The 15,363-nt window shown below is 36.7% G+C and overlaps 1 protein-coding gene across 1 annotated transcript in view; it reads left to right on the top strand.

Annotated features, from left to right (window-relative positions):
• Positions 1 to 14,830, top strand: part of LRRC69 (leucine rich repeat containing 69) — a 97,259-nt gene extending 82,429 nt beyond the window's left edge. The window contains exon 8 of the mRNA XM_004768593.3: positions 14,443 to 14,830. Within this exon, the coding sequence (XP_004768650.1) occupies positions 14,443 to 14,553 (111 nt within the window). The 3' untranslated portion in view covers positions 14,554 to 14,830. The remainder of the gene's footprint in view (positions 1 to 14,442) is intronic.
• The last annotated feature ends 533 nt before the right edge of the window (positions 14,831 to 15,363 follow it).

Raw genomic sequence — 15,363 nt, 5'->3', positions numbered from 1 at the left:
ACTTTGGTGTAGACCCACTTATTTATTTTTCCTTTTATTGTGTTTTTGGTGTCATATCCAGATCACTTCCAAGACCAAGGTAAAAAGGAGATTTTCCCTTATGTTTTTTTCTTGGAGTTTTATAGTTTCAATTCTTAAATTTAAATCTTTGTCCATTTTGAGTTTATTTTTATGATTAGTGTAAGATAGGGGTCCAATTTCATTCTTCTACATGTAACTATCCAGTTTTTCCAGTAGTATTGTAGAACTATCTCTTCTCCTTTGAGTATTCTTGCTTGCTTTCCAACATTAGTTGACCATATATGTGAGGGTTTGTTTCTGGGATCTAGATTTTGTTCCATTGGCCTAAGTGTCTGTTTTTATTCTGGTAAGGTACTGTTTTGATTACTATAGGCTTTATAATACAGTTTGAAATCAGAAAGTGTGACGTATCCAGCTTTGTTCTATTTTTGGGAAGGGGGATTCCTTTGGCCATTATGGATCTTTTGTGGCTTCATCTAAATTTTAGGATTGTTATTTTTCTATTTCTGTGAAAAATGTCATTGGAATTTTGATAGGGATTGCATTAAATTTATAGATGGTTTTGGGTAATATGGATATTTTGACAACATTAATTCTTCTGATCAATGAACATAGGATATCTTCCCATTTGTTTGTACCTTCAGTTTCTTTCATCAAAGTCTTTTAGTTTTCAGTGTAGAGTACTTTCACCTTATTGGCTACATGTAGTCCCAGGAACTTTATTGTTTTTGTTATGCTGGTGAATGGAATCGCTTACTTTATTTCTTTTTTGGATGTTTTATTGTTGGTGTACAGAAACACGACTTTTTATTTTTTTGTATGTTGACTTACTGAATTTATTAATTAGTGTTAGCAGGTTTTTGGAGGAGTCTTTAGGATTTCCTCTACATAATATCATAGCATCTGCAAACAAGGACAGTTATCCTGCTTTCTTTTCTATTAGGGCACCTTTTATTTCATTTTCTAGCCTGACTGTGCTGGCCAGGATTTTCAGGACTCTGTTGAATAGGAGTGAGACTATAGGGAGCTGAGCACAGAGCTTGGTACGTATTTTATTTCTGAAATAGACTGATGAATCACAAGATCTGGATTTGAAAATCCAGTTCTTCCATTCTATTAGGTTATTAATATATCTAATGTAACTTAGAGAAAAACCTGGCAGAACTGCTGCCAGTGAGGGCTAATGTCAAGGTAAAATAATGGCTGAAGAGAAATTTGAAAGTGAAAACCAGTTGGACATGAAATCCAAGAGAAGAGAGAACTCATCAGTGGAAAATTGAAAATAAAAATGTAAGTTGGTTCTCAAGATGGGAGTAAATCTGTAGTCCTTATTGCTTATGTAACCTATCTGTGAATTGTTCACATTACCATCTGGAATTGATAGTTACGTTCAAGAGACATTTAATGAGTATAATGTATGCCATATTACTTGGTAAAAGTTGTCCAAAAACTCTGCTTTTCACTGGTCATGACATGAACACCTTGCAGAAGTTGCCATTTTTCTTTTTTTCCCCCAATGAACATCTTTCAGTCTTTCTTGAGGAAAATGTTCTTTCTGTAATAGATTTTTTTTTAAAAGATTTTATTTATTTATTTGACAGAGAGAGATCACAAGTAGGCAGAGAGGCAGGCAGAGAGAGGGAGGAGGAAGTAGGCTCCCCGCCGAGCAGAGAGCCTGATGTGGGACTCAATCCCAGGACCCTGAGATCATGACCCGAGCCGAAGGCAGTAGCTTAACCCACTGAGCCATCCAGGTGCCCCGATTTTTTTTTTTTTCTTAAAATCATCTGATGAGCTGCTAGTCTCATTTCAAGTAGAGAAGTCACACCTAATGATAGTAACTGCCTCCAACATTTATTTGGTCCTGTACCTCATATCATACTAAGCATGGTATACCTCAATTAATGTACAGAGTAACCTCATGACACCAGTGTTAAATCCAAGTTGCAGAGGAGCAAAGTACTTTGGCTCAGTTCACAAAGCTGCTGAGTAGGGTTTCTGTGGAGGGAACCCATTATTCCTTTCTCTTAACCAGACATGTTAGACCATTTTTCCTATGCTTTTCAACCCAGTTATATCTCATTTGCTTCAAATGAATTTAAGGCATTTATGTTAAAGAACTTATTCTATCATCATCTATTTATCGACTCAAACTCATGAATTTTTTTTTTACTACTATGTGTCAGGTACTTTACCAAGGGCTAGGAATATAGAGCTCCAGTCTCTCAGGAACTTACACGTTCTAAGGAAAGTGGTATAAGAAGGTGATTGGAATCTGACAAATTAGGCTTGATGATCAGCCCTGCCACTTAACCACCTGGGTCATCTTAATTTCCTCTTTGAGGCTAAACTTCCATTGTAAAATTGCAATAATAAGAATAGTGCACATCTCACAGGGTTGAGATGAATGATACATGAGGTTCTGTACAGATGGTGCTTAGCACAGTACATGCACACTAGTGCATATTAGATACCAGCAGGATAGATATAAAAAATTAAGGCCTTCAGACAAGAAAGAATTATTACATTCTTGAGTAAGTACAGTGATGGAAGAATGCACAGGGTGCTCCGAGAAGAAGTAATCTCATTTAACTGGGAACATTCTCCATCTATCCCTGGGGCCTAAAACAGTGATTGTCCTTGGTACTTGAACACATAATACATGTTAACATTATTTTAATAAGCATTGCTTGTAAATGTGCTTTGAGTGATAGGGAAGTATTAGAATAAAGAACCAGTAGACAGGCATTTTTGGTAAGGGAACTGCCTGTGCAAAGGTAACATTGTTCAACTAAATTACACAGTGAGTGCAGGAAACTCGCAGAGATGGGAGATGACGTTAGAGAGAGAAGTAGGTGTGAGATGAGGATGGCGCTTGTGTTTGAACTTAATTTTGAAAGATACTATATTGGTTTGTTACAGTTTGTTACAGCTGCTGTCACAAAGGGCCACAGACCGAGAGGTTTAAACAACAGAAATTAATTTTCTCATGTTTCTGGAGGCTAGAAATATGACACCAAGGTGTCAGAAGGCTTGGTTTCTTTTGTGACTTCTCTCCTTGTCTCATAGATGGCCATCATTTCTGTGTGTTCACACAATCTTCCCTTTGTGCCCGTCCATGTCCAAATTTCCTCTTCTTATAAGCACATGGTCGCATTGAATTATGGCCCACCATAATGACTTCATTTTAACATAATTACCATTTTAAGGACCCTACTTCCTAATATAGTCACATTTGGATGTACAGAGGGTTAAGATTTCAACATTTGAATTTGTGGAGGGCATGTTTCAGCCCATAAGACCTACTTATCGTTGTTGAAACAACAGAGTAGTAAGATGAAGTTTTTAAATTTTTTGACAAAGAGAGGTTGGAGCTAGCGATGGGAATTTAAGAATTGTTTATAGGAGATACCCGAAGCCAGGGGAATGAAGATTGCTCAAGGAGACTTACCTGGTGAGGTGAGAAGGTCAGAAGGACAGAACCCTTGAGGATGATTATATCAGAGGGATGAACAAAAGCAGGAGTCAGCAAAGGAGAATGAGAAAATATAGTCAGGGAATCGGTGAGGACCAAAATCACGTAGTGCAAGCACAGATTTTCTAGCTATAAAACACAAATATGTGAGAAACAGGATTTTCTCACTTTTTCTTCTGCGGAACTTATCTTCTATTTGGGCCCTCATTCTACTGGAAAACTTATTTTAGTTAATTCCAAGTTTATGTGGTAATTTTATGATGTTTTGGGTTATTTAAAATATAATCTTGATCATTCAGGATTTCCTTCTCCTCCTTTTCTTCCTGTATTATCCAATTTTTGGAGCTGTTGAGTAGTGTCCCAGATGGGCATCCTCTGAAGTTTATGGTCATCCTGTCAAGACCTCACACGTGGTCCTATCTTCCTGATGGTGTCTGCTCAGTGACCCACTTCCCATTGACCTTTGCTTATCTCTTCTGTGCCCTGTCCTTTTTAGTTCTGATCTTAGAATACCTTTGTCCTGCTTGTCCTTTCCTACCACAGTATTCTCTGGGTGAGATAATTTGGCTGTTCCCTTATTCTGCTATAGGCTCAAGCATGAGTTGGTTAAAGGTGCCAAGCTGAGAGATTCAGAGCTGAGGAGAAAAAACTGGGCTAGAAAATTGGGAGAGGAAGATGGTATTCTTTGTGTCATTAAATGTCATTAAATGGGAAGCAGGTTCCATTGGTCAGAAACCAAATGAGAACTCAGAAATAAAGTCTACCAAGTCTTGACTAATCTCCATGAAATGCATAGGATAAAGGTAGGAGAATAATAGAATGTTTCCTCGAGGGTGAGGAAGGCTTGAGGAAAGATTTTTTTTTTTAAAGATTTTATTTATTTATTTGAAAGACAGAGATCACAAGTAGGCAGAGAGGCAGGCAGAGAGAGAGAGAGAGAGAGGGGGAAGCAGGCTTCCTGCGGAGCAGGGAGCCTGATGCGGGGCTCGATCCCAGGACCCTGAGATCATGACCCGAGCCGAAGGCAGCAGCCCAAACCACTGAGCCACCCAGGCTCCCCTTGAGGAAAGATTTTGAGGATGAGGAAATACATGATTTGTAGGCTGTGGACAGATAATAGAAGATGAAACTTAAAATTAGTCTGTGTTTTGTGCTAATTCAGGAAGGGTTTATTGTTTTGATTATGTGCTGCCTACTTTAAGGAATTGATAGGACTAGAATTAATTACCACATGATAAGCCGCATCTTTTCCATCACCTTAAGGGATTGAGTAAGCTAAAAAGAACAGATTTGAAAGTTCTTAAATAACTAGAAAATGGATAGTGGTGGCACTTTCCCACTTAGAGTACAATTTATATGTATTTTTTTCCTTTATGGGTGCTTACTCTGTGCAAGGTACTGTGCTAGCCTCTAAGCATCCAAAGATGAATAGGACAGTCCATGCCATTGAGGAAATCATGGTATTTATTAAAAAACAGTGTGATAAGCATTATAATGAGGTGTTATATACTCCTACTGTGGCATCACAGACAAAGCAAGCAGCTACTTAGGAGGTGTCCCTGTCTGTTCAGGTCACTATAATGAAATGAAAGACCGAGTGGCTTATAAATGACAGAAATTTATATCTTCCAGTTCTGGAGGCTAAAAGTTGGAGATCAAGGTGCCAGCATGGTTGGTTGAGGACCCTCTTTTGGGTCACACATTTCTTGTTGTATTCTCACATGTTGGAAGATGCTAGGAGGTCTCTTCTAAGACTCCATCATAATGGCTGTCTTCCTGATCTAATCACCCCTCAAAGGCCCCTCTTCTAAAATCATGACATTAGTCATGAGGACTAAGACATGAATTTTGGAAGGACACCAACATTCATCTTATGGCAGGAGGCTTAGGGGAAACTTTCCTGAGGAGGTGATATTTGAGTAACATGAGGTCCCAATGTTCGTATTAACTTGATTACTTGGTTTTCATTGCCTCCATTTAGAGGTGAAGCAACTAAATAAGATAAGCAGTTTGTTCATCCTAAGTTTCAAATCCTTGAGGTTAGGACTTGAGTTAATGCCTCCTGATAGCCCCTTCAGGTCTCTCTTTGTTGTACTTCTATAGCATACACACTTTTTTATTTTGAACCATAAAAGAAAGTGCAAATAAATTCATTGATTGATGGTTATATAATTATCCACAACAGCTGCCTTCCTATATTTGAAAGACTGTCAGGTGGAAGAGAGATGAGGCTTTTCCTCTGTTGACTTATGGAGTGGAACCTAGCATGACTGGCATTCAGGCCAGATGAAGGGAAGACTTTTCCTATGGGATTTCATACAGATGCACACACATATGCACTCATGCGTGTTAACACTGGTCATTACTGAAGAGACAATAAGGATGGAAGAAAGGATAGGAGAATAACAAGGTTTGGTATCTACATAATTTCATTTTAAAAATTAAAAGCAAAGGGCACCTGGGTGGCTCAGTTTGTTAAGCATCTGCCTCTGCTTTTGGCTCAAGGTCAGGATCTCAGGGTCCTGGAATCAAGCCCCACATCAGGCTCCCTGCTCAGTGGGGAGCCTGCTTCTCTCTCTGCTGCTCCCTCCAAGCCATATTCTCTCTCTCACAAATAAGTAAATAAAATCCTTAAAAAAATTAAAAGAGGGATAAGAATACCTTTTTATCAATTAAGTATGTCTGAGTGCATTATAAACATAACAGAATGGCATAAAAATATAGCATGGTTTAAAAACATAATGGTTAAAAAAACAAGTCAGAGACATGAAAAAGTGTGTGTGAACACTTTCAAATGGCAGAAAATATTCAGTTATTGAAGAAATACATGATTCCTCATATTGAAATAGCACATTGGGTGCTAAGGAGAATAAAAAGAACAAATCCATCCCTGGACCCATTTTGGTAAAACTGCATTATGCCAAAGAGGAGCTATTAAGAGCTAAAGATAAATTTTTAATATAATAGATCACCTACAAAGAAATGACAATGGACTGAAAGCAGATGCCAGGAAAAAATGGCATAATATCCTCAAGCACTAAGAGAAAATAACTCAAAATCTAGAATTATATGCCTAGATAAGTTGATAGGCAAAAGACATTGGAAAGAAAAGAAACTGTGAGAAGAAAAAATTTGAAAAGGAAAATTATTTTGCTTTGAAATAGCCACTGATCTTAACTTTATTAAAATAATTGAAAAAATTAAGTAACATTTAGTAAGTTTGTGACAGTGAAAAAAGTATGTAACAATGGAATTAGAATAATTGTATACTATGAATTTATAAATTATGCCAAATAAATTTAAGGATATTTAAAAATTGGATAATGAAAATTTAGATTGAGATATACATTACCTGGTACTTGACAGTTAAAGCATCTTATTTTAATGGAGTTGTTTAGTTCCCTGTTTCTAGAATGAAAATGTGCACAAAATACATGGGATGATAATCAGGTTAACCATGTTGGTAAACAGTTGCTTTTATATGTCTTTAGGATTTTGTGTTGCTTTTCCACTTAAGTAGGAAGAGATTATACAAAAACTAGTTTGCCTAGAAGCCTTCCTTTCTATTAAAAAATTTAATATCTTAATTATCTTTTCAGGAATGAAATTTAGAGAATGCTGACCTTTAAAGTAAATACTTTATCATGAAGAGAGAGCCCATTTGATAATGCCAACGTCTGGTTGCTTTGTTGTGCTTTATAGAATGTTCTGTCTCTGCTGGAGTTTGCCATCTGAAGGCACAGTTGAAGAGGGGAGACACTTGATGACAAATGGGTCTTTATTCTTGACATAAAACAACTAGGAACAACCAAATATCGAATTGTAATTGCTTGTATTCAGATGAATGTGAAATTATGTGGTACTTATGAAGTAGTGAGATGAGGACTGAAAAGTAGCTGATAAAAAGTTTTGCTCAATATCAAATATTAACCTTTACCATAATTCATCCAGATGCTATTATGTTTTTCCAAATGTTACAGCTCTTGCCATCTAAGTTAAACAAGTCCTTAGCAATGATAGAATTATCAATAATTTCAGTGTAGTAGATATTTAAGTATTAACTGCTAATGATATAAATCTTTAAAATATCAACAAAAGATAATCCTTTTAGTTAGTATCAGCTTGGCCATATTTGAACTAGTAACTTAGAGGTAACCTAAATAGTCTCATAAAATCTTTTCCAAACACTTAAAAATGATCCTGGGCCCAAGATATGCATTTGATAGTTTTCATTTTGTATAGTTACATTGGTTGAACTTAACATTTCCCCAGATACCTTTAAAGTTGAAGAGTTTAGGGAGGGAACCATTTGGAACATGAACTCTCAACCCTGTGTTGAATGATGTAATGTAATTAAAACTACCCTCAAAAGAGATTAGATTGAGTAGGTTTCACTACAAATGAGTGAAAATGCTGATCTACTCTATGAAAATAAATGAAAATTTGCGACCTTAATTCCTTTTTTATGACAAGCTGCCAGTAATGAAACATAAGATTACATTTAATAATTTTACTCATTACTTATAGAGCAAAATCTTACTTTGCAGTAAAAAGTTATTACTGTTTAGATACCACTGACATTCATTTATGAAACTGATCATTTCAGCCAGCCAACTGTGAAAATGAATGTAGGTTTTAAAACATTTATGCAGTGGTTAGTCAATTTAATGTACATTAGGCACTAAGAGGATCAGAAGGCATCACATTTCTAATTCTAAACAGTCGTGAAAGTAATATGTATTTATTGTTCAGAAAAATTGAAATGGTGTGAATGTTCTTTATTATTTTATTCAGAAAATAGCCAAAACAGTTATAGTATAAATGAACTCACACACTGCATCTTGATTACTTCTACTCCTATGGGAACTCATTGAATTTTCTTTTCTTTTTAGAAAACTCTCCCTTTTGTTCTTAAACTGCTGGGTAGAGTCACAGTTGTATTCAATATCTATGATTATTTTTTCTTCTAAAGAATCTCTAATTGCATTCAACTTTCGCACCTTTATCTGGACCTGTGTGTCCCCAAAATGTTTGAACCTCTCACGTGAAATTCAAAAGACACTGATTACGCAGACATGGTGTTGGAGAGCAGGGTCACTCTGTAGAGGAGAGAATGCTGCTTAGCTGGATGGGTGGCTGGAACATAAGCAGGGATTTCTTCCTGGTTTCTGCTCTTTCCACAGTCCAAAGTGCCCTACAGGCAGAATGAGCATGTCATGTATTACTTCAGCCAAGATGTTTTTGCGAGTAAAAGTGAACATTATTAATAAGCTGGAAAACCAGCAAGAAATCAGGACTGTCCTGGGCAAATCTGAATGTATGGCTCCCCTTCTTCAATGGAGCAGTTAACTTTAGTGCTCATTGCTGGCTTTTCTCACTGCTGGTGTGGAGAGTTGTCATTCTTAGATTTTTAAAAATTATTTTCAGTCACTCTGTAAATATTTGAAGTCCTGCTTTAAACAGGAAACTCCGGTTCCAAGTACAGGGCAGATAAGTAGGGGAACTAGTTGGTCCCAAATGGTTTAAATTCTAAGAGCTTAAACTCTAAAGATGAAAATGACACTAGCAATACAAACTAAATGTTAACTGTGTGGTAAGAGCTTTAGTGCTTCAAAGTGGAAGACAAGAGCATTGTACGTTGTCTGGCCTGGAAGGTACCCAGAAAGATGCTGTGACTTTACAAGGCCTTGACATAGGTAAAATTCAGATACATGGAGAAGGAGGCAGAGGCGATATTTTAAAAGAGAATGATATGAAGGAGAATGGATCTTGTTCATAGGGCAGTAAATCAGTTAAATAAGTTCATGGGATGGGAGGAGACATTATTAAAAAAATGAGGTCAAATTCTATAAACCTGTCAAAGCATAGAATAAGGAGTTTGAACTTGATCCCATTTAGAAATGGAGTCCTACTAAATGTGGACAAGTCAATGATATAAAGAAAGATGTATTTGAGAAGGAATCATTTGGCAGTACTGTTCAGGATTAATTGGAGGTTGAAGAGAAGGGAAGATGAAGAAAAGAGACCAATTAGTGGTTGCCTAGTGTGGGTGTAAGGTGTCATTAGAAAATGCAGGGAAAGAGCCTCCATGGGAGGAGAATGGATGATGGAACTTGATTGATTGGATAAGGGAAACTGCAGAAGGGTGTGAAGGAGAAAAACCAGGAAACTTCTGAGGGAGCTGATCTGGGAGGCAAGACCCCAAGTTTTATCACAGATATACTGAGTTTCAAGTGTTGTGCGGGTAATTCACTTGAGTATATTTAGCCGGTTGCAGATAGATCAGAACAGCAAAGCAGTGTACTTCTGTGTGTTATCTGAAAATGTGTGCAATTTCCAACAACTGTTTATTCTTTCCGAGAATTCTGCATATTGTTATTAAACCATAACCCAAATCCTACCCTGGTGAAAGAAGCTAGGAGGAATATTCTGACTAACACTGAGTAAGAGTTTTGTGAACTTCATTAGTTCTCTCTCTGGCTTGAATTCTGAAGCTTAAGCTAAACCACCTTTCTTCTCATTATATCTGGACTAATTTCCTTATCTGGGTAATGAAGGGATTAGACCAAAGCCTCTCCTAGCTTCTGAGTGTCTGAGGGGCTGTCATAGTTCTGCTTTTCATGGTCCTGCTATTTGGATTATGAGACCGGTATCAGTTTCCCATTGCTGCTGTAACAAATTGCCATAAACTTGGTTTCCTAACAGAAATTTATGATGTCACAGTTCAGTAGAAGGTCTGAAGTCCAACACGAGTCTCACTGAGCTAAAAACAAGGTGTCAGTAGGGCTGCATTGCTTTCTGGAGATTCTAGGGGAGGATCCATTTTCTTGTTCTTTCCAGCTTTTGGAGGTCACTGACATTCCTTGGCTCAAAGCCAACATTGGCAGGACTGTCCTTCTCACATCACATCACTTGGATCTTCTCTTCTGTCTCCCTCTTCCACTTTTAACAATCTGTGTCATGAAATTGGGCCCACCTAGATAATACAGAATAAATATGTACCTCTCGAGGTCCTTGCATTAATCATATCTGTAAAGTTCCTTCTGCGATGTAAGGTTAACATACATATTCACAGATTCCAGGCATTAGGACATGAACCTCTTTGCAAGGGGGGTTCAGATATTACTCTGCCTACTATGATACTTTTCTGAAGAGAACAGGAAACCATCTTACTCTTTTTTCTTATGCTTTCTGGTTCATGTAATACTGAAACCTTATTCAAAGCTTTGCTTTATACTGTGATATTAATATATATTTTGACAATTTTTTATTTCTCAGTTTAAAACATGACAGTAATTGTCACTGATAAAGCATGTGTTGAATTTTTTAAAAAACTCAATTCCGCCATTCAAAAAATACAAAACTTAGTAAATGTATGTTTTTAAACTTAAAATATAAAACTGCTTTTTCCTAAAATAGGGAGAGGATGTAATCATATATTCATTTGCTTTAGGAAATAACGCATTTCGCTATACTTAGTAAAGGGTGAAAATTAGTATATTTTCACATCTTAAAGCTTTTTGCTATAAAGATACTTCAGAATAAAAGCATGTCTAATCATAGACAATTCCTTTTCCTTTTCTACCTTCAGCTTGACAGAAAGGAGATTTCAGATATTTCAGTTTCTCTCTTTAAACAACAACCAAAGCAGTAATTATCTTCCACAGAATCTTGAAGTTATGTTGATTGAGGCCTGTGAAGAGAGGTCCTCTATAAGAGGTTGTGTCATTATTCTTTTGTAACGTGCTCTAGTCAAATGGAGTGTCATACTGGTCGAAACCATTGTGATGAAGCCACAAATGGGCATAGAAATTTAAATGGATATTTAAATGGAGCACGTCAGGCATTGGAGACTTTTTTTTTTTTTTTTTTTAATGAAAACATTACTGTGTCCAGTGATTCTAGATGGAAAAGTATGTTCCCAAGGAATTATGTTGAGTTCATTTTTCTTAGTAAAATTTCAAAATTTCAAAAAATTCACAGTACTGAGACATATCACAAATAGTAATTATTAAGTTATACAATAATTACAAGCAAAGTTTCATATTCAGTACAAAACTGATAATGGTCCTTGATAACATAAACTTCTAAAAAATGAAACAAAACATTTTATTCTAATTAACTAAACTTTGATACCCCAAGAAGGGGAAGGAGGGATACAGAACCTTTGCATTTCTGCTTGCAACAAGAGCCAATCCAAACTCTGCCCATACAGTTTCTTAATGACACAAGGGGAAATGGCTGAAACCACAGTGGAAATGGAAAATGTCTTTAATCGTTTCTGTTGTAAACTTCTTACCTCATGGAGAAACTGGACAAAGCAAATCAGATTAACTGTATGGCTCCACTTGTTTCCTTGGTTTATGTTTGTCTTTCTTTCTGTAAACTCCTCTTGGTTCATGTCTGTAGTCTTTTTGTTCTAGTTTCTTCAATAGCCGCTAAGTGAAGTGTTTTAGTGTGATTTATTTTGGCAGCCCTTAGTTCTAGATGAAATGTGCTACAGTAGTAAGCAGGGGTAGCTGGTTGGACCCATATGCAAAGCAGAAAAAAACACATTTAGCTTTTGAGTACAATTTCAACACTTAGCCATTACAATCCAGTTGATCACTATGATCTCATATAGATTTAAAATACTGTATATAATGTGTGTCTCATTGGAAAACTTTATGAATTCTTCTTACTTCTAGACTAATGTATTCATTTATTGTTGATAGTCCATGCTTCAATATTTTATGGTCTATTTATTGTTTATACTGTATTGTTTCCCCAATACAGTATGCACATTCTTGAACTTATGCTCTCATTTCTCACTCTTTTTCAGTGTCCTTTCATGTCCTTTTCAGGCAGGCACAACCTGGTCATCCTTCAAAACCCAGCTCACTATTTTCTTACAGTGCAAAATTTTGCTTAATGTGCAGCCTATGGTGGTGTCTCCCTTCTCTGAATTAATATAGAACCTCTCATGGTGTTGAACCATATGTTTCTAGTTATTTTTTGTGTTTACATATTAGATTTCCAACTAGATACTGAAAAGATTCTTTGAGGCAGAGATTATTTGTTATTTATATCTTTGTATTCTTGGAACTTCGCTTAATGTGGTTCAGATTTTAGGTTGCTTATAATTTGTCAGAATTTTTGGTTGCAAGTTAAAGAAACCCAACTTATGCACTAGTTAACTAAATAACCAACTAACTAACTAATAATGAGTAATAAACAAGGCCTAGGAATGGGTCTGTCTGAATATTTAGTCATGCTGGGTCAGGTAACCCAAATTTATCATCAGGAATCTGTCCTTCTATGTGTATTGTCTCTGCTTTCCTTTGTCCTGGTTTTGCACTCATTGTACCCTACACTGTGCCCTCTGGCAATAGAGGGAGAGCTTCTTTCTCTTAGTAGATCCAGGGAAAGCCCTAGGGCTGATGTTCTTTGACTTTATTGGACTCTCTTGGGTTAAGTGCCAGGCTTAAGTTACATGGCTAAGTCTTGAGCCAGGGGGTGGGATCAGTTATCTTCTCTCTTCCATAAAATAAACACTGAAATCAGTGAAGGGGCGGTTCCCAAAAGGAAAAGACGGTCTTTTGTGCCAGCAGAATGGGGAATAGATGCTGGATAAGCAAAAATAAGATACTGAATCAAGATTTCAGTAAATATTTGCTGATTGATCAGCTAAACTTCCTTTTGGGAATAAAGTCAGATTTGTTGAGAGTCTGTACCATTTTCCACCTTAATCCCAGATATTTTATCATTAGAAAGTGCCATGTATCCTCTGAGCACTTCATAGTCATGGTTGGAGGGATGAAAAGGTGATATCACATATGACTTTGACTTCCCCACTGATTTACCACCAAGGTTGGAAGGCTATTACTCTCTCAAGGGTGGATTTATAACTGTGCTTAGGTATTTGAGCCTTTAAATGGGCCCTCACTGTTCTTTTGTGGAAGAGTGAACAGAACAGTAATGAAATCTCTCACTGTGGATTGTGATGATGACAGCCCAATGGGTTCACGATAAAAGCAAGTGGCACTGTCAACGAGTTACACTATTAGTTGTGTGACTGTTTGGGATTCTTTGACTGAGAGCTATGTTGACTTCTGAGGTTGTTTATAAAGCATACAGATGGTAAGCTTTTGAAGTTGCCATTATTTCCAGCATTAGTGGTGAAGACATGTATGCTGAGATGGCTAACAAGGTTTTTGATTGCCTATTTTGTGCATTGAGAATGAAAAACAGATTTGAAGTACAGAAATTTAAGTCACGCATTGGGCAAATGGTCTGAAATCTAGCCAATCTTAATGAACATTTTATGCATAGTGAGCAAAGAATATTACGATTAATTTCCATGGGCAAATGGATGGTGGACAACCAAACCAAGATATCCGTTAGGGAGTTAAATAAATGTCTGCTGATTGATCAATTTAACATACCTATAGGGAAGAAGTCAGGTTTGTGTGGATTCTGTATCATTTTTTACTTTCATCTGAAACTCATTATGGTTAGACTGAGTAATAATATATTTGGGTAAAAGCATAGATAAACCTTTATCATTTGAATTTTGTTAAATTTTTTAAAAAGATTTAATTATTTTGGAGAGGGAGAGAATGGGAGGAGGGACAGAGGGAAGGAAGAGAGGGAATCTCAAGCAGACTCTTCACTGAGCCCGGCATGGAGCTAGATCTCAGGACCCGGAGATCATGACCTGAACTGAAACCAAGAGTCGGACACTCCACTGACTGAAGCACCCAGGCACCCCTTTGTTTAGTTTTGAAGATGCCTTTCTTAGCTCGTTAATTTATTTGTGTGTGGGAAAAGAGCAAATCAAGCATAAATAGAATAGTGTGCCCTTTAGAAGTTAATAATATGAAATCTCAGAGAAAGTTAATGTTTATTTTATTTAAAAATATTTATTGAGTACTGCTTTAATTTTATTTTTAATCTTTACCTTTTAGAACTGGAAGATAAGCAGAAATCTACAGCTGGTACCTCTTCGAATATTAATTTGTTCTTACAAATGTTTTAATCAACGTGGCCCTAACCTCTTTGGAATTGCTCAAGTGTAGAGTCGGTGAGCAGCTCATTTAGAGCCTCACATGACTTGCCCCCCAAGGCTCTGCACACGGAGTCAGATTATACCCTACTTAGGACACCATACTGTGTCTCTTCTTTTTGCCAGCACGTTAAACAAAGGAAGAAAAATAATTTACTTGTAAAGATCCCAATTTAACTGCTATACTCTACCTTTAGCTTGTTTAGAATCTAGGTGTGCTGTTTCTTCTTCGATTTAAAAACAAAATAAAGAATGGAAAAATAAAGATCTGTGTGGCAAGTGAGTGTTATGTTTTCCTGTCATTTGATGGCCACCGCCCTCCTTTTCTAGATAAGTGTTAAGAGACTTTGATGGGGACAAGTATTTATTTTATGCATGTTTTGCAGTTGAAAGAGGATTACTTTTAGTGTGAGTTGTATCACATTTGTATGATTTCAGCTGAGCTCTTATTTTTAAGAGGCACTAACGTCTTATTGACTAAGGTAAAAACTTTATTCCATTTAAAACTGAGTAGAAACCTGGAAACTGAGGCTTGGTTGATCCTAATGTCACTTTGTTTCTACTTTTAAAGTTTTGTAATTTTTTGTTTTTGTTTTTCACAAAAGAAACGTACAGAAGCCAGGGCAGTGGCGCTGAAATGAGAATTTGACTCATTTTCTCTGAAGGACAACAGAAAAGTAGAGAAAGAAGTTATGAAAATACATGACATAGGTCCCATAAAGCAGTGGTCTTTGTATGTGTGGTTTGGTCTGGCAGCAGCCGCATCACTTGCGAACTGTTGAAAGTACAAGTACAGACCTACTAAATCAGAAACTGGCGGAGT

This window comes from Mustela putorius, unplaced genomic scaffold (assembly GCF_011764305.1).
Source record: "Mustela putorius furo isolate JIRA1106 unplaced genomic scaffold, ASM1176430v1.1 tig00003846_pilon_pilon_pilon, whole genome shotgun sequence".
Lineage (NCBI taxonomy): Eukaryota > Metazoa > Chordata > Mammalia > Carnivora > Mustelidae > Mustela > Mustela putorius.
Note: the sequence above shows the minus strand (reverse complement) of the source record. Positions and strands in the feature narration are given on the sequence as shown.